The sequence below is a fragment of the Perna viridis genome, chromosome 1 (assembly GCF_037379345.1).
Source record: "Perna viridis isolate PV_CMFRI_1.1 ecotype Kerala chromosome 1, ASM3737934v1, whole genome shotgun sequence".
Taxonomy (NCBI): domain Eukaryota; kingdom Metazoa; phylum Mollusca; class Bivalvia; order Mytilida; family Mytilidae; genus Perna; species Perna viridis.
Genome location: NC_142445.1, coordinates 68,547,111 through 68,567,048, shown reverse-complemented (window position 1 = coordinate 68,567,048; position 19,938 = coordinate 68,547,111). Strand labels below are relative to the sequence as shown.

The window sequence follows — 19,938 nt, the reverse complement described above, 5'->3', positions numbered from 1 at the left end:
TTGGTCTTCCAATAGGGACAAATTTAGCTCCATTCATAATCGATTTTCCCCCTCTTCTCTACTGTTACGAATCAAAGTTCATGGTTTAACTCTTTATAGTTCATTCAAAACATGAACTGTTGCATAAATTCAATAACATTTTTAGATATCTTGTTGACTTTTTGTTAAATAGTTCTAAATTCGGAAACTATGTTCAATATATCTATCCAAAGCAACTTAAGTTAATCAAGTCTAACAATAATTAGTACTTGTTCACCTGTTCTTGATTTAGATATAACACTAGAAAGTGGCAGTACAGGCTACAATTTATGACATAAGAGATTATATTGAATTTTCTATTGTGAATTTTCCTTTCCTAGATGGCGATACTCTACAGTATTTACATTTAACGTAAATTTAATTTTATGACATACTTGATTATGTTGAATTTCCAATTGTAAACTTCCCTTTTCTTATCAGCAATATAACAACATCTCCAGCATTCGGTATGCATTTTAAAGTTGATCCGTGACTGTCTTGCATGTGATTTTGTACACGGACTTTCATCGTAGAGTGTAAACAATGTCGAATGAGCTTCTAAGACCATATTTAACCTTTAAGAAGTTTCTATCTCCCAGATAAGCCACAATATCATCCCGGATTGATAACCCACCGAGTTTAACATTTACCAGATTTTGCTCACTTGCAATGTGAGCGGTCCCACAGAGGGAGCAGGACATGCTTACTCTTCCAGAGCACCTGATTTTTCGTATTTTTATGGACGTTCATATTGCCAGTGCTCGAGTTAGTTTGTAATGTCTTGTTTTCATTATCTTCAGTTTTAATATATGTATGGAATTGTATTTCATTCAGTTTCGTTTTTGTGTATATAGATAGTCTATGTTTCAATCATTAATGTAGTGGAAAATGAGATAATCAATTCTGAAACTAGTTGATCAATGTGATTTGAATTTATATGCTTGTGTAAAAGAATAATTAAAAACATGTAAAGTTCTTTTTAAATTACAAAACAGAACCTAAGAATATGGTTTTAATGTTGTTTTTGTTAATTATATTTACTTAATGCATAAGTTTGAAAAATAAACAGGTAGATAATAACTCCTGTAATGCTCCTTATATGTATAAAAACCCTTATGTGACTAATGTCGAGAAGCTACATTATGTTTGCTAGACCATCACCGGATTATACTCATTTGCAATGTGACGTGTGTCTTTGGCGCAGCATTACATCCTTACTCTTCTGGAGCACCTGATGTCACTATCAGTTTTTTGTGGAAGTTCATGTTGATAGTACTTATGTTTTTTCGTGTTACGGTTTGTTTTCCTTATCTACAGTTTGTATATGTAAACGTGTTACGGTTTGTTTTCCTTATCTACAGTTTGTATATGTAAACCATTTCACTTTGTTCGCTTTGTTTATGTAAATCGTCTGTTTTCTGTTCTCAAGTATTTAGTGGAGTCAGAGTTGCTCATTTACTTTTGGTTCTTTGTGCATATTATTTTAGTTATTTCATGCAATTTGTTGTGCGTCCCTGTTTTCCCTGTCTGGTCTTTATCTCTTTAATTCCCGCTAGAGTATTGGTTCCCTTGATTACTCTCTTTCATGCCAAGCACATGAATTTTTATGTACTGTATTTGAATTGTCACCTCACTGACGCTTTGGTATTTTTCCCCGATGTCGATAGAATTACAATATTTTTATGTACTTTTCAGATAAAAATAAGATGAAATTTTCATTAATTCATGTTCCTTAAATGTTTTCTTCAAAGTTGATACATATCATCGTATGAGATTTTTACATTACCTGACAAATAATTACTTTGGCATGTTCTGTTAAAATGGAACGAAAAGACACAAAAAAGATCATTAATATTCATACAAAAATTACGACAATAATCTTTATTACGCAGTTACTTCCAACAAAATATTCCATGATTAAAGGAAAAGATGTCAGCTAGAATTAACCCTCGTACTTAACACCAGGGTAGCCTTTATAACCAAGACCAGTAACTCTAAATACAGAACCTGATAATGGAAACTGAACTAGTTCATCTAAAGTAGCTGAGTGTCGACTACACGTTACAAATAATTCGTCATTGTTTTTACCACCAAAACAACACGAGGTTGTCCTTAAACCTGGAACTTCTACAGTTCCGATTTTCTTCCCTACAATTAAGAATTATTGAAATATCAAATGTATATCAAAAGAGGTTGAAATTAAGCATAGCATTAAAATATATTTTAAAGCAACGTCCTTTGCTTTCAGGAAGATCTCAAAAGAAAATGTTTGAAAAGTCGGGTCAAGGATTGATCAGACCAATTAAGGATCTTCGGGAGCATTTCATGCTTTATCTGTCACATATGTTTATTTTTAATGGTTGGAGTTCTTAGAAAATATAAAAGATAAATAAATGTCCCTTAAAGTTACTAAAAATACGTTACTGTGGTTATCAGTACATTCACCATTCTAAAATTCAAGTCACAGAAACATATGTTTTCTATGCCCCAAACATCTTTATCTAGAATAAAATTCAACGTTTCCGGCAACTTTGAGAAAGAAAATTTTGTAAGTATATGTGTACGTCACTTCGTTCTACAGAAAAGTTGGAATCTAAAAGCATTATATGCAATTTCGTAAGACCGTTTGTAATTTAAAAGTAGCTAAAACCGCCTTTAACTTGTACAAACATCCATATATCGGCATATACCTGAATTTGGATCGTATCTGGCCACTCTACCACCAAAGAAACAAGCAATCCACAGCATTCCTTCAGTATCAATTGTCATACCATCTGGTAATCCTATTGTTCTTTCAGGATCTGGTTCGAACTGTATACATATTTTTTGATTACCTGTTTAAAAAAATTACCGTGCACATGCAATATTATAACTAGTTTACTATAGAATTTTAGAATTGAATAGTGTAAATTGGATAAAAATGTAGGGAAAAAGGAGAAGAGTCGCTCACATATTTAAAAGTAAACACATGCTTTATTGTTGCATGTAGATAATATGAAAACTAACAATTTTGTAAGAAGTTTAACATTGTTAAAAAACCTACTTACTGATGCTGCCGTTGTCAATGTCGTAATCGAATGCATAAACACATCGTGGAATGGAATCAATATAATACATGGTCTTATTATCCGCAGACCATGCCAATCCATTGGATATTGAGATTTTATCCAGGTGTTTCTTTATAGTACCGTCAGTGTATAGACAATAGAGGGACCCTTGTTCCTTTTCTACAACCGCTATTTCTTTCTCCAGACCCATGGTGCCTAAAATATATCAACCAATCTACACTGATCAAATGACAACACTAAACAAATGACTACACATGATATTCGAACAGCATTTCAAACAATTCTATAATGTGCAAATTTGAAAAAAAAAATGTTTAAAGTACTAGTACAAATGTATATAAATGATCTAATCCTAAATCCACAATGGTAAGCTTCCCGGAATAATAATATAAAAATCTCACCAGCCCAAATTCTTCCTTTAGGGTCACATTTTGCATCATTGAATCTAGATTTAATGCCCTGATCAACCTCGTGCATTACAGTAACATTCTTCGAGTCCCAATCTAGACGGGCAATCGTATTACCAAGACCAATAATCACATCCCCTTTGGTGGATGGAATCACAAATCCTATCGTCTTATCTATAAAAAAACATGTTTCTGCAATAAATAACTTCATTAAAATTTACTGTTCCTATTGCTTGAAAGATAACATATGGTCAATTATCAGGAATAATTCTATAGACTGACAAAGTATGGTAATGTTGGAACACAAACCAAATAACATATGATATAAACTGTCTTTATTTTTAAAAGAAAATGCTTAAATGTAGGTATAAAAAGCTGTTCGTGGTACACACAAAACGTGTTAATAACCTGACAGTAAAAGATTTATTTTGATGTTCTTGAAAAAGTTACCCAGAGTTATCTTCTGGACTTCTGCAGTTTCTGAATTCCATCTGGAGACACTTTTAGCTTCAATATCTACGTAATACAGAGTCTGGGTGGGTTCATCCCAGTGTGGTCCCTCACCTATTGTACTACATGCGTCCTTGACAGCTACTATCAATGGCATTGTAATCTTCAAGACAACAAAGGCCGGTTTGTGTTCAACAAAAAGTTAGTTACAAAAACAGTTCTATATTTGAAAATTTATATTAATTTCATACAGCATTTAAAATTAAAATTTGATTTGTAACAAGCTTTCTGATTGATTCTCTAAATAAGCAAACTAAGTTATTAAGTATAACCTGGCTTGATACTATGAGTCATTAATGTCGATTGGTCCGCGTAAAAATTACGAATCAACTATTAATATTTATACTGTGATCCATTAGGAATTAAATTCAATCATAGGTTTCTATTACAGCTTACCTTGTACAACCTGTTCATAAATTGCAAACATTACTTAAATAGTGTTGAAGTAAACAGATGGGTTCGAAAGGAGGAACACTTCAAACAGAACATGACGATGAAACGGAGACAAAAATGAACAAAAACTTACAAAATAAAACAATGACAAACTAAAAGAGAATTACTATACATGTATGGCAGATAAAATTGATGACAGACTGTAAGAAATGCCACAAATCATGCAGGTGTTTGTCGATTTTAAGGTGACTTACCAGATCGGTCTGCAATGCCCTCAAGTACTTTGTCAGTTTTACCACTAGTGATAAACACTATCTCTCTTTCATAACATAGCAAATAGTTTTATCTGTTTAAAGTTCAAATATGAACTAAAACGAGGAAAATTAAGACTTGCATTGGTTAAAGACATGTAAAATACTGACACAGATTAAAACATATACGTAAAAAGGACGGCGTTTCTTGTTCAAGTGTGTGCACGTAGAGCTTTCTAGCTAAATCTTTTTATATCATATATGAATTAAGTACTAAGTAACATTTTTAGTTTATGTATCTTGGTTACAAAAAAAATGGGTCTTTAGAAACAAGTGGTGAATATTAACATTACTGTTGTTTATAATTCTTATAGAATAACATTATTACTTCTTGTTCAAAGGCACGTTGCAATCAAAGGCATCTAGGGAATCAAGTTTTTCACAAATTATAATAAAGCAAACGTCAAAAATCAGAGTATGCTTAAAATACTACTTAGCCTTATTAAGCTTTTTAGAGCTAGTGGTCGATCGATGCTAAAATTACATAGAGCTTAACATAGTGTATAGTGACATCGTCTACATTTTGCATTTTCAATATTTATACATCATACAAGCGGTTTCAGAAATTTATGCTTTTGTATTAGTCTGACAAGTTAACATGAACCCAAACGCTATTCCGACTTCTTAATGCACCATCACTGCCCAAGATGGACAGGCTTTTGGACCAAAGCTATTAAAATATGCCTCGTACGCTGTCTTAGAAATACCCACATCTTATCGAGAAATATTATTAATATGTTTGTGACAAATAAATTATAGATCATACGGATTTAATTATGTAAAATAACGTTCTGTGGTTTTACTTGAATATAATTATTTCAGTGTTGAACTTCTCGCATCTTTCCCACAAAGTTCAAGACTTATTTTCAAGTTGGTGTTGTATCAGGTCGGAAGTTTTGTTATAACCGATCCCAATTTGTGTTGAACAGTAATCAATGGAACCAAGATTCTAGTGGAAATAAAAAAATGTAATCTAGCGACAAAGACCAGACATGGAAAACAGACAAACACAACAAAATACATAAAATAACCGAAATAACACATACAAAGTAACAAAAGTGAATGAACAACTCGGACTCCACTGGAAACTGGGAAATATATGTCGGAAATAATAAACTGTATAATGGAAGTGGCAGGTTTGAGGTGGTTTCCAACATTCTATTTTTAACCAGATATTGCCATTTTTATACGTACTTTCCTTTTGACTGCTGCCTAGATTTTATCGTTCATCAGTTCTGTTATAACCCTTTAGTTAAGCACTCCTGATGTGTTGAATTTAGAGAATGCACGAAAAATTACTATCATGGACATTTAGTAAGGTCAAAACCTTCAATCATTTCATTTTTAAGTATCTTTTCAACCATCAAAAATCAAAACCATAGAATTATCTGTAATCAAAGTTTAGTTAATCCCCGTATCAAATTTGGATATGACACTTTACATACATTTAGAAAATATTGTTACAGAAGTCCTTTTTCCTTCGTGATCTATTAAACTACTGTAATAATGGAAGTGGCATTTGTGTTGTTTTTATTGATGAATTACTACTAAGTATTTGCTAAACCGTTATTGGTCGTCTCGGGAGTTGTCGCAAGCAGATTTTGCATAGTATTGTTTTATTTTTTTCATTAAAATACATTGTACTGTGTACTAGAGTAATCAAGGAACCAAGGTTATAGCGGTAATCAAAAGAATGCAATCCAGGGACAAAGACCAGGCATGGAAACAGACATACACAACAAAGAACACAAAATAACTAAAATCATACACACAAAGCAACAAAAGCAAATGAGCAACTCGGACTCCACTAAAAACTGGGAGCATGGACCAGGTTCTGTTGAGGGTGAATTTCTCAGCAAATATAATAAGCCGTCTGTTAATAACAAAACATGTAATTAGAAGTTTATATTTCATAGATCATAAACAACGGCTACAATGCAAAGAAGTCAGATATAGTACAAAATAATGATGCAGTTTGTCAACAAATCTATCCCCCATACTTCACTGATGGGTACCCGTTTGTCCCTATTCCGGTTATTCTGAAGACAGATCCTGAGAGGGGATATAAAGCCAACTCGCTCTCTGAGGAACTATGGCGACTTGATGTAACATACAGTTGATCATAATTATTACCACCAAAACAACATGAAGTAGGGCTCATAGCCGGCATATGTTGGGTATTGACAATAGCACCTAGAAAAAAATACATGCATTTAAATAGATTCAATTGTACTAAATCCGTAGTCAATGGTAGCACGTTTAAAGCAACATTCAAAAGTTAATTCCAGGGATAAGAGGAGAGAAATTAACAACAAACAACACAAAGGAACCAAACAAAAACAAAATATGATCACTTATTCAAGGAACAGTTGAAGATTTGTCTCTTGAATGTAACAAACTTCTACGCACTCAAATCATACGTATTAATATAAGTTTTAAACTTTTTCAAAAGATATATCCTATCAAAGTTCGTACCAGTGTCAGGGTCTAACTGAATGACCCGACCACCGAAAAAGCATGCAATCCAAAGTTTGCCATCTCTATCAATGGTCATTCCGTCAGGACATCCTAAAGAGTTCTGTGGTTTCGGTTGGCACTGAAATATAATCCTCTGGTTCTCTACAAAATACACATGTAATTGAAATATGATAGTTTTGTTTGTTTGATCTGAATGGTCAATATAAATTGAGTAAACAAAAACAAAAAATAAAATAAAAAAATAACATGAAATTGGTATACAAAACGTACTAAAAAATCTGCTAATCGACTATAAATGCCTATTCGTTGTTACGTGCATTTGATTTACAAATTGCATCGACAAATGTTTTAAACATGGCTACGATTATACCCGGAGTAAAATCTTTTTTTTTGGTTGCAGTTATTTGTATTGTCTGTAATTCATTTGCATTGATTGTATTCTAAACACATATGCAAATAAACCCACCAAAGGTAAAAAATGTAGGTGATCTACATAAAACAAAGCTTGATAGATGAAGTTTCCTTGTTAACAAGATATTCAATTTTTTTTCTGGATCAGGAGTCTTGCATAGATATCTTTTTTGCAATGAAAAAGAAAGGATATGGTGAAAGCAACAAACGCACCAGTGTATAACTGAAATTCAAAAACAATAACTACTTACTGAGGTCTTCAACATGTGTACACACACTTTTTAACAAGCTCTGAAAGGTCCCGACAACAAGAGTAATAAATTCATGGCAACAGAACAATCAATCACACAGCTCTCAATCTAGCAAGCATTTAGTAAGCTTAAAATATCTTGACCTACACTTAGAAATCAATGGTAAAGGAAAACTATTGACCACACTTTACGACAAAATTGCCAACTTTCCTTTCATCTGTGGGAACATCCCTTCAGCACCTGCATATGGAGTGTTCATATCACAACTCATACGTTATGCCAGGGCTTGCCCAAACTACGCAGACTTTTTGTATCACGCTAGAACTCTAACAAAGAGGCTTCTGGAACAGGGTTATGTTGCTACAAGATTGAAGTCACTACAGAAGTTTTATGGTCGTCATCATGAACTCGTGGATCGTTATGGTGTATCCATCAGCACCATGAAAACTGATTTATTCAACGGGTCATAGTTTTCCTTTCCTCGTTTGTCTACCCCGGACTTGACTTTTTTATGAGCAACTCGGCGGGTGTTTCTAGAAAAGCAGAGGACGCTTACCCTACCGGTGCACCTGGTCCATGCTCCCAGTTTTTAGTGGAGTCCGAGTTGCTCATTTGCTGTTGTTACTTTGTATGTATGATTTTAGTTACTTTATGTTCTTTGGTGTGTATGTCTGTTTTCCATGTCTGGTCTTTGTCCCTGGATTACATTCTTTTGATTACCGCTACAACCTTGGTTCCCTTGATTACTCTTTAAATATCCAATCCATTGACTTCACTTTCTGATAATGTCACCATTCTAATACCATAACGAAACCCACATTAATTCAAATAGATAATAGTATGTAAAGGGGAAAAGCCGATTAAAATTAGGATCCCATCCATTTAAATTGCAAATCTTGTGTTTGATCAAGAGTAATTAAGGGAACCAAGGTTACAGCGGTAATCAAAAGAATGTAGTTTCGGCAAGCTAGGCAATCAAAATAGGTCCAAATCAACTTTAGTTAAAAACGAAATAAGTAGATTATGTACAACTTTTTTTTCAAATACTTTTAAAATCTATCCAGTTGTGATAAAAATAGTTGCCATAAAAAGAATGGCGGAATACGTACGGACAGATATACCACGCGGGACAACGATGAATTCGCTAACTTACTGATTGACGCATTGTCAATGTCGTAGTCAAAAGCATAAACAAACCCAGGAACAGAGTCAATGAAATACATGGTCATATCATCAGCTGACCAAACAATGCCATTTGATATATTTAGATTATCAAGGTGCTTGGTTACTTTTCCGTCTATATCAAGACAAAAGAGAGATCCTTGGCCCATTTCAACAACTCCGGGGGAATTTCCATCCCCATGGTTCCTAAAATAAATAGATTAAAATAAAATGCTACAACAATTAAGTTACACATTATAGAGATACTGGTCTCATCTAGCGTGCAAGTGAGCGCAATTGGTGACATTTGCTTAAATACAATATTTATTGATTCTTAAATGAAAACATGTTATCTATGGTCTTATATCCTAAGTATTGCTTTTCTCTCGATATAATTATACATCATAACATATTCATGTTTTTGGGTGCCAGCTAGTATCCCTATTTTGTATTCCTTACTCTCACTTGTTACTTCCATCATACTATATCAACCGTGGAAAATATCTCTGTTTATATAATAGTGTTGATTGAGATTTTTCGCATAGACGTTAATGATTATTGGAAATATTAATTCCGAGAAGTGAGTCCATATTTTTGTCGTTATTGATAATTTGTGAACATATGAAAATATAAAACACGACAAAACCGATGAAAACATCTCACTAAGGGCGTATTGAACTATCACAAGCCGTGAGATCATTTAATTCAGTCGTGTTTGACTTAGGACTTTGTTCATGTTGTCTGATAGCCTGAAGCTATATTAACGGCCAATCGCAATTATGGAAGTGTAAAAACTAAGACCACCGATCCGGGAACGTTTAATGAAAGCAGAAAATGAAATGAAAGAAAAATACCTAAAGGTCGTGCGTTCTCTCACCTGAACTAAAGAAATTCGATAAATTCAAATACAGAGACTTGGTGGCAGTAAAGCCATAAAGTATACTGTTTCATTTGACTCAAAGAACGTTGTCATTATGTTTCGAACGCTCTCAATAATGAATGTCAGGATGAGATAGGTAGACGAAGAAGAGCAGGCGTAACATCTCCGAGAAGAACTAGACAAATCTACGGCAAAGAACACCACAGAAACAAAGAAAAATCATCAACAAGTGTAAATCAAGTGGTTGATGAACTATCGGACTCCATGAACGACCTCTTCATCACACAAAACGAACCTTTGTATGAAAGTCAACCATCACTTAATTCCGATGTGTCCGAATCCGCTGATGGCAGCATCACTGCTGCCAAGACGCTCGCCAACGAAAACGATGAAGTGTCAGAAACAGGAAAATCAGCTGAAGATTCAGACAAATCAGAGACAAAATCAAGGCCTTGGGGAAGCAAGAAATCACAAAACACTGATAAACCAGCCATCACTAATCAGTGTCAGTGTATATGCAATGAAAATAAGTCAGACATCGACATGATCAGATGCAACTTTTGCCAAATCTGGTTCCATTCTGCCTACGTTCTTGACAAAAACGATACCGGTTTAGAAGCTCTTCAGCAAGAAAATATCCGCCTCCGAGGTAGACTTGATAAAACTAAAAGGCGAAAATCAAGCGAGAAAAAGACAGATGTAAATGCAAACAACGATGACGATGGCACAGCGAATCGTACTGCCGACCATACACCATACGAAACCTGATACACCTAAAGGTGGAACACTACTTGCCGGAAGTTCCGTAATTCGCCATATAACAAAGACCGCCTTTGAATTAAACACTGAACCACACTGCGTTCGCGGTGGTATAGTGTCGGACATCACAACAGAACTCCTTAGTAAACAAAATGATGAACAGTATGAGAACATCATATTACAGATTGGTAGCAACGATTGTACCTGTGCTGAGTTTGATGAGGAAATTTTCCGTGACGACTATCAAAATCTTGTTCATACTGCGCAGAGTAAATGTGAGAACGTTGTAGTTGCATCTGCCTGCCCCAGATTGGATGACATTTGTGGCAACATTAGACGTGGTAATGTAATACTCATTAAAATTTCATCAGATGAAAACTTTTTATTTGTTGAACATAATGACTCTTTCGGATTACAAAACGGTGCTGTAAATTGTCTCTTGTATGATATCCACCTTAACAGAAGAAGTTCAGCAAAGCTTGCCTCAAGCCTTGGTATTAATTCCAAAGAGACACAATCAGCAGTTAAAGGTAGTAATGGTGGCCTTGCAAACCAATTGTGGACGTCGAAGCTTTGGACGATGCCCAATTAGACATAGTTCAAAGCCTTGATGTTAATGCCGTGCATGGCGACAGTTCAGATGACGTAGAGCCTGTATCGACGAAAAGACCTTCTGGTAAACGACGTCACCATAAAGGTCGGGAAAATAAACGAAATCCTACAAAATCGTCAATTGATTTCCCAAACATAAGGGGCATCAGGAGTAAAATCCACGAAATAAACAAGTATATGAATGAGTATACCCCTGATGCCTTGTGTTTAATGGAGACTTTCTTTCCGTATAACGATAAACCCGAGACTTGCACAATGATTACGTTTGGGTCGGTAAATGTCGAACTGGTTCAAAAGAGAAGGGTGATTTAGGCATTTGTGCTAGTACTAAATTGAAAATTCTTGACGATAATCTCTTTGGCAGTAAAAATGATGATCTAGAACGGCTTTGGATTTATGTCGCTTAAATAACGTTAAAACGGCTTTGGGTGTTGCCTACTTCCCAAACGACGGAGTAGGTAAGCCTACTACTGATAAACTGTGTTTCGAACTCCTCGAAAATTGTTCTTTATTTAACAGCCTTGGATACGAAATTTGTCTAACGGGTGATTTCAATGGCAGATGTGTCAACAAATGCGGGTATACTGGCAAAACGATAGCCATTGACGGAAAGCAAAGCTACAACGGAACTAGACTTCATCAGTTTAGAGAAGCTGCTGGCTTAAAACTTGTCAACCTTTTCGAATGTTGCCATGGTTTCTTTACCAGAATACTAAATGACCAGAAATCGGCCACTGATTACGTTTCGGACGGACTATGCGATGGCGTCCGGTTTTGATAAAATGCCTAACGAGTTCTTGAAATATGGCGGAGATATAATGATAAAAACGCTTTGTGATCTATTTACTATCATATCTGACTCTGAGCAAATTCCAAAGAATGGCAAAAGGGTCTGATAAAACCGCTACAGAAGGCTGGGTCTATATACGACTTAAATAATTATCGAGGCGTGACTCTTTCGTCCAATGTATATAAATTGTTTTCCAAAACATTGGAATCGGTTATTGTGGACTTTCTCGAGAAAAATAACGTTCTTGGCGAGAGTCAATATGCTTATCGAGCTGACAGACGCATTGAAGACCACATTTTTCTCTGCAGGGCATGTGTGCCGTGCCACTCTCCGCTAAAGAGCCCTTATATCTAGCTTTCCTAGACCTATCAAAGGCATCCGATAGGGTATGGCGAAACGGTCTTTTTGTCAAATTATGACAAAGCAGTATGCAAGGTACTACAGCATGAATACAAAGATGAGCATCCCGCGGACTGCTTTTCTTCTCGAACTTAGATGGGAGCCAGTCAGCGCTTTGATAAAACGCCAAAAAGTCGCATACTTTAAACGTCTTGTTGACCTACCGAATGACAGACTGTCAATCGGGTATTACACGAAATGATTCATCGGAACGAAAATTTTTGGAACTACTCTGATGAGATTAACACAATAATGGGTGAAACTTGTCTGGAAAATTTCAGTCGGCAGTATGGCAGTGTCAGAAGACAGAGACTATTACTTGATGTTGCATCGACGAGTAGTCTTAAATTCTACCAGCACTGCCATATCAAAACTGGAATGCAGGTTAAAGCCTCTATAGTGTAAAATATCTTTTATCATTATTTCTACGTTCTGTAAAATTTTCTGTGAAGTCATGTGTTCAAAATACTCCTTCTCCCCCGACTTTGAGAAATATCAATAGTATAATTATAGACTTATAAGTCTGACTTCTTCATCAGATTTGAGGTTATATTTAACTGTAAGGAATAGGAAATAAAACGATGAATTCAAAAAGCATGCAGATACCTACCTGCCCATATTCGTCCTTTACCATCACATTTACCATCATTTATTCTAGTTTGTTTGTCCTGGTCAACAGTTTGTATCACTGTTAGGTGTTCTGTTTCCCACTCAAGTCGTGAAAAGGATTGTCCAAGACCAATAATAACATCTCCTTTCTTTGATGGTATTACAAACCCTACAGTCTTATCTAAAAATATATAAGATTTAAGCCAATGGCTCATTTTTCATAATTTTATGAAAGTAAACAACTATTCTGATTTTGCTTGCTTTATAAATATGATTATTTCAAATTTAACATAAATAAGCTGCCACAGCAAGTGCATGCTCTATGAAGTGTAAATTTTTGTTCAAGTTTTTTGAATGACATTACACATATCATCAAATTGTATGTATCTGCAGAGCGGTTGGTATCCAGACAAAAGGTGTTATAAATAGTAGAGTAAGTTTGCATATGTACATAACTTATTAATCTTCTTAAAGTAATTAAAAACGACAAAAATAGTGAACTAAAATATTTTTTGTGAATTAAATTGATTTAGCGCATTGAAAGGTTTGTATGATTTTTAGAGGGGTTCATAGCAAAATCGGGCAAAAAAATATGCGTCAACCAGGTGGGGTGAACCCACTATTGAGACGTCTTACATTGGTTGTTCATGTACATGCTTAAACCTGGAGTTCTAATATGACGTGCTTTTAAGCTCTTTAGGCCACATCCATAGTAAAAAAGTGATAAACACATTACCAACATTTTGAGAAACACATAGACTGCGTATATTCAAAAATATGAAGAAACTAGTCAAATTAGATTCGAAATAAATCGGGGAAACTACATTTTATCACTGTTTTACGGCGGGCTGGCCATTTACATCGCTATCGCTCGGGGTAAAACAATGCGACATAGTAGTATAACAATGATAAAATTGAATTACCCTGATTTATTTCTTAATTATATTCCATGAAGTCACTGATACATGTAAGGAATACAGTTCAAAATTCTGTTATCCAAAAACATGTTAATTCATATCAACATTCCTATAGTTATCAAACACCAGTACCTAACACTATATACCTAAAGTAATTTTCTGCATGGTTTGTTTGGTTGTATTCCACCGTGACACACTCTTGGCATATATGTCGACAAAATATAACAACTGTGAATCTCTTTCCCAGTGTGGACCTTCACCAACTGTCCAACAAGCATTTTTAACTACAACCTCTACAGGCATTTTCACCTAAAATGAGTTCGAACAAGAATTTTAACATTGTTGGTCGAGTTATATTTATACAAAAGAATCGATTTTGAATTACGAATAAACGATCAGACAGATTTTTACATAGTAAAGTAAAAAAAACAAAACAAAACAAGTACGCACATATATGAAGTTTTAAATGTGCCTTAAACTTAGGCAGATTTTGAGTTCTGTGTCCCAGTGTCCCTTTTAAAACTGTATTTCAATTTTAATTTGGGATTCCGTCAACCAAGAATAAACAAGTACACGGAAACACTCGTTAATATATATAGTTCAACCTCCTGAGTTAGTAGTCAAATGCATTTCCATGCATTGTATCCTGAGATTTTTGCGTATTAAACCAGTTCTACAATTCTTTAATTACTGGTAAAGGCATTTGAATCGCTAAAAAAATGTACTTGGGGCAAATTTTAAATAATTGTAAAAAAAGGATGATACTAAGAGAAGCAGAATAATAAGATGCTAAACAGACATTAGTTCAATACAAATTCTTTGTATGTAAACGAAAGTGAAATCTTATTTATTATTATATTTTTGTACCATCGAAACTCAGAAATGAAGTTTAATTACTACAACTTTTGGTAGAAGGTGTCAAAATATATAATTGAAATGCACCACAATTAGACAGTTCAACCATGAGGGAGATATTGATGGTTTTCGACGTCATGTTTGTATAAGAATTTACGAATTTTGTTCATTTTTTAGACGTTGTAACACTTAACGTTTACCACAAAACCAACAATCAGAAGAAAACTATTGAAGCCTTCAAATAGTTTATTTAATGTTGAAAATTTAAGTCTTTATTATTCTAAAAAGGTTATACGGTTGTGCATTTGTTGCGTTTCACCATATCTGTGCCTTTTCCTATTATTTAAAATTGAAGAAAATGCTCATTACTAAACTCATTTATCCCATAAATTTCTCAATGGTAAGGATCATAACCGTTTAATTCAATCAAATCCTTCCATGAGTTATATGGAAGCTAGCTGTACAATTTCAGAGAGACACATATACTTTTACTTATTCCTTCATAGATGCAATAATCACCCTCAAAGTCAATCCATTGGCGGCATGGAACCTAGACACAAAATTTCGAAGAGATCCATACGTTGGTTATATCACATATTAATAGTTGCCTTCTTTTTGCGATGCAAAACTTTTTTTGTATTTTTTACATGACAAACCTATGTTCAAATTATCACACGTTGCTATATTAGTCCAGACCTTGACCATGTGCCATGTGTTTTGACTAAAATCCATAAATTAATTGAAAGTTATATAAATGTAATATATGGATTAACATTTATAAATGTAAAACTATATATAGGAGGTTTATTTTCAGTGACAAAACATCTTAGGTTATTGTAGCATAACTTAATGTTGAAATAGATCAGTCGTTTAAGTTAACCACAATACCATCGAATTATATCCTTATATTGGTAAAGACACATAAATAACATCTCCGCCACAAGGGTAAACATTCTTACGCAGGAACAAGAACATCAACGCAAGTTCAACTAGAATGATAGACCAAACAATATCATGTATGTGACTTACATGGCCCTTGCTTAAATTCTGGGAAATATATACACCAAGGACGACATGCATATAAAACCGAAACACAAAAAAAACCAACAAAATAAAAACAAAACAAAAAGAAAAAGTACAACGTAGGACAGCAAGAATCTAATAATTAACCACTACTACAATATCTACAGTTCATAGTTATATGATTAATATGCTTCTGAAAGGGACCCAATAATAGCCAAGTCCAATAAAGGTGAAATGAAAAGGACCGGTTATACTATTGGTATACACAAATTCTGCAAGATGACACGACGCGGTTGAGACACGTGAATTTATTAATTTACTTGGTTTAACTTCTCAGTCAGCTATATAATTAACAAAACATGTGAAAAGTCGGACTCAGCGGCATAATGATTATTTAAAGTATGAAATTATGTTTCTAAGGAAGCCGTTTCAGATTCACCTGTCTCGTATTATATGGTTATAGAATGGGTTTTTCCGTATCATCCTAGGCCACAATTTCAAATTTTCTATATGTATACTGTGTATTTTGGACGCCACTAAGTTATCAGTATTTGACCAATCGGGAATCAGAATTACTATCTATAGAAGAGCGTCCTTAAGGTCAAAGGGTAAAAAGCAAAACTTTACCGACTGCGTCGCAATAAAAAACTAATTTAATGTCAAATAATAACCTAAATCAGGGACTTTATATTACACTAATATTTTAATATACACTCCCTGCCTAAATTGACCTAAATCTGAGGTCTCAGTCTTGTATTCTTTGCCCCTAGGCTTCTATAGTATACATGTACCTTAAATTTTCATGATTTTTTGAAAAAAAAATAGACAAGGAGTTTCAATTTAACTTTTGATCATGTTTTTCCATTAAGGAAATGTCAAAAATAATGTTTAAGTCCATTTTCAGGGGCGGATCCATGATTTCAGTTTGGGAGGGGGGCGTAAAGTGAATTAATGCCGTGCAACGCAAGGCAAAACATATTATGGGGTGAAACTTGTGGTGAAAAAATTTTTTTTCACCGATTTGGGGGGGGGGGGGGGCGTGGGCCCGGTACGCCAGTCCTTGGATCCGCGCCTGATTTTAGAAAAAAAAAACACGAACTTTGGTTCACCAGGACAGGTCGACAGACTTTTTCTACTTTCACTTTTATTTTGAGTTCATAAAGTAGACCCCTTTTCTGAAAGAGTAATCAAGGGAACCAAGGTTATAGCGGTAACCAAAAGAATGTAATCCAGGGACAAAGACTATGGAAAACAGACATACACAACAAAGAACATAAAGTAACTAAAATCATACATACAATGTAACAAAAGCAAATGAGCAACTCGGACTCCACTAAAAACTGGGAGCATGGACCAGGTGCACCGGTAGGGTAAGCGTCCGCTGCTTTTCTAGAAACACGCGCCGAGTTGCTCATAAAAAAGTAAAGTCCGGGGTAGACACACGAGGAAAGGAAATCTTCAATCTTGTAGCAACATAACCCTGTTCCAGAAGCCTATTTGTTAGAGTTCTAGCGCGATATAAAAAGTCTGCGTAGTCTCGGCAAGCTCTGGCATAACGTATGAGTTGTGATATGAATACTCCATACGCAGGTGCCGAAGGGATGTTGCCACTGATGAAAGGAAAGTTGACAATTCTGAATGAAAAGTCATCACGTTTGTGTTAAAGTTTGGTCAACAGTTTTCCTTTACCATCGATTTCTAAGTGTGGATCAAGATATGAGGCTGACTTCACAGTGTCTGTAGTATCCTTTATCTCAAGTTCTTTTGGGTAGATGCGATGTATCAAATCTCCGAAATTAGGATTGTTTAAAGATAATACGTCATCTATATAGCGGAAACTGAGATTGAAGGATCTAGCCAAACGATATTCTTTCTTTCGGATTTGATCAGCTATAAAGTCAGTCTCATAAGAGTGAAGGAATAGGTCAGCAAGTAAAGGAGCACAATTTGTTCCCATTGGAATGCCGACCGTTTGTTGAAAAACACGTCAACCACACTGGACAAATATGTTGTCCATTAAAAATTCCAGCATATTGTAAACATCTTCCTCTGTATATTTGGAAGATGACTGGGAATTATTTCTTACAAAGTATGAGGAATCTCTACCAAGAACTATATATTTGTATCTAGGTGTACCATCTTTTTTGGAAAAAAAAACAACGATGTATGTTTTTAAGTCGGGATTTTAACTGAGTATGGGGAATAGAAGTATAGTGTTGAAAAATCATAGGTTTTAATGCTATTATATTCAGATAATAGTCTTGAACTGATTGTCTCCAAAAGATCTTTCGAATTTTTCAGGATCCACATTGAATTGATGCCCTTATGATCCCTTATCACTGATTATCCTTACTCGTGGCCGCATTGATTTTATGAGCACCTTATTTCATCAAAGTTTATTAAAAGCCTTGACAACTTTACATGAAATTCAATCCATATTTGCCGTTTTATCAAAATATTGTGCTTAAATAATAGCCAGGGGCGTAGCTAGGCCTGTTTTATTTGTACGCAAAATTGCGGCGAGGGGTCTTGGGGGGTCGCTCAAGACCCCCAGTGAGGCATTGCATAAAATCTTTATTTCATCTTTAAAATGTGTGTTTTTATTTTTGTTACTTTTTCCGAAAGTACGCAAATGCGTATAGGCAGCTACGCCCCTGATAGCTATAACTTACTTTAATTACGAAATTGTCGTGATTATTTGTGACCAAACAATATTCTTACGCCATACTGTCAAACTACTTACTTCCGGTTGGTCTTTTCATTTCCGGTTGAACATTGCCTTGGATGGTGTCCCAACTAACGGACTGAAATAGAGGGAGGAGGGATTTTTTTTGTGGAATTCCATTTTCTTTCAGTGTTTACCCAGAGGAGGCAAAATTACGCCGATAAAAGTACTAGGTGGTTGTGAGCCGTCAGTCCAGGTAAATGGAATACGTTTATCGTGTGCTAAATTTGAACTCGTTTATAGCAAGACATGCCTGGCGTGCATGATCATTTTAACTTTCATTATATTAAAGTCAATTTAAGGCAAAGGCTAGCTAGATAAACTTCGCCCTAATCCTTTGTTGCACTATGTACAAGCTGTCTTTTTCAATATCCTAATTTAGCCTACCACTATTAATTGGTGTGCCATGAGAAACTCCTTCTGTTAGTGTTAGTGAACCAAAAGTTTTAAAGCTTCTTTACAATTTATTAATATGAGAGGTGCATTGGTCTTTAGTGCTTTGGGTATACTGCTATGCAATACATATAATGGTGAAAACTCTTGTGTGTATGTGTCGTCTGTGGTTGATTCTGGTATGATTATTTTCGGTTTTAAAACACTTATGTGTGATGAACTGTTATACAAGTTTTAGATCTTTACTCTATATACATTATATTGAGATTTCGAAATAAATTAAAAAAATTAATGCTAAAGTCTGGATCATGACCACCATCTCTTTAAGTTTTAACTTAGAAACATGTATTTTCCTGATGTCCAGACAATAACTTGACTATCAGTGAATGAATTTTTTTGAAATTGTATTACAAGGTGCCATATCACAAAAGGAAGACTGGGGTTGTGACTTGAGCAGAGTAAGATTAAAATTTGTAAACCTTGTCATGGGACTCTGTGGTTTCATGAGAATTAGTCCTAGTCTACATTTCAGATGCATAAAGATTTGTAATTTTTATAGCATTGGGTTCCGTATATAAAAGCTAAACATATTTTCATGTAAAAATACTAATAAAAATGACAAATATCTATTTCCACATGATAAAGGTGTTAAAAAAACCCATAAAATAGAAGATTTTGCATTGTTGTACGTTTCGAGATCCTGTAAGTTAACAATAAAATGCTGACATGTCTTGGACTTTTTTTATTTTTTGGTGCAATTTTGAATTTTGTTTTATTGGATTCCATTTGAAAATCCCAGCTTCAGTGTACAAGAGCTTTATGAAGTATGCTTACCAAATTAATACTATCATTTACTATTTTTATGATCATGATGCCTAAATTAAAAATATGTGTCCTGTTCACCAACCAACCCGATTTGAAGGGCCAAAACAAAATTATTTTGTTGCTAAATCTCCGACGGTATTTTT

At 34.7% G+C, this 19,938-nt stretch overlaps 2 protein-coding genes and 1 pseudogene across 4 annotated transcripts in view; 1 reads left to right on the top strand and 2 right to left on the bottom strand.

Moving 5' to 3' along the window:
* Positions 1-1,884: 1,884 nt before the first annotated feature.
* LOC148630121 (regucalcin-like) lies at positions 1,885-4,802 on the bottom strand. Its single transcript, XM_088561173.1, has 6 exons — positions 4,651-4,802; positions 3,944-4,106; positions 3,488-3,667; positions 3,066-3,281; positions 2,709-2,852; positions 1,885-2,166 (listed from the first exon to the last, which is right to left on the bottom strand). The coding sequence occupies exons 2-6, from the start codon at positions 4,098-4,100 to the stop codon at positions 1,961-1,963; spliced, it is 903 nt and encodes a 300-aa protein (XP_088417299.1). The 5' UTR covers positions 4,101-4,106; positions 4,651-4,802; the 3' UTR covers positions 1,885-1,960.
* A 1,795-nt stretch (positions 4,803-6,597) lies between these two features.
* Positions 6,598-18,612, bottom strand: LOC148630120 (regucalcin-like; annotated as a pseudogene). Its single transcript, XR_015918486.1, has 6 exons — positions 18,525-18,612; positions 14,121-14,283; positions 13,059-13,238; positions 9,001-9,215; positions 7,183-7,326; positions 6,598-6,900 (listed from the first exon to the last, which is right to left on the bottom strand). The product of XR_015918486.1 is annotated as a regucalcin-like (transcript).
* Positions 18,582-19,938, top strand: part of LOC148630118 (ornithine decarboxylase-like) — a 32,930-nt gene continuing 31,573 nt past the window's right edge. Inside the window, exon 1 of one of the 2 annotated variants that reach the window (XM_088561143.1) lies at positions 18,582-18,773. The gene's annotated coding sequence lies outside the window, so the exon portion shown is untranslated. The remainder of the gene's footprint in view (positions 18,774-19,938) is intronic. The other variant, XM_088561153.1, reaches the window with a different exon arrangement.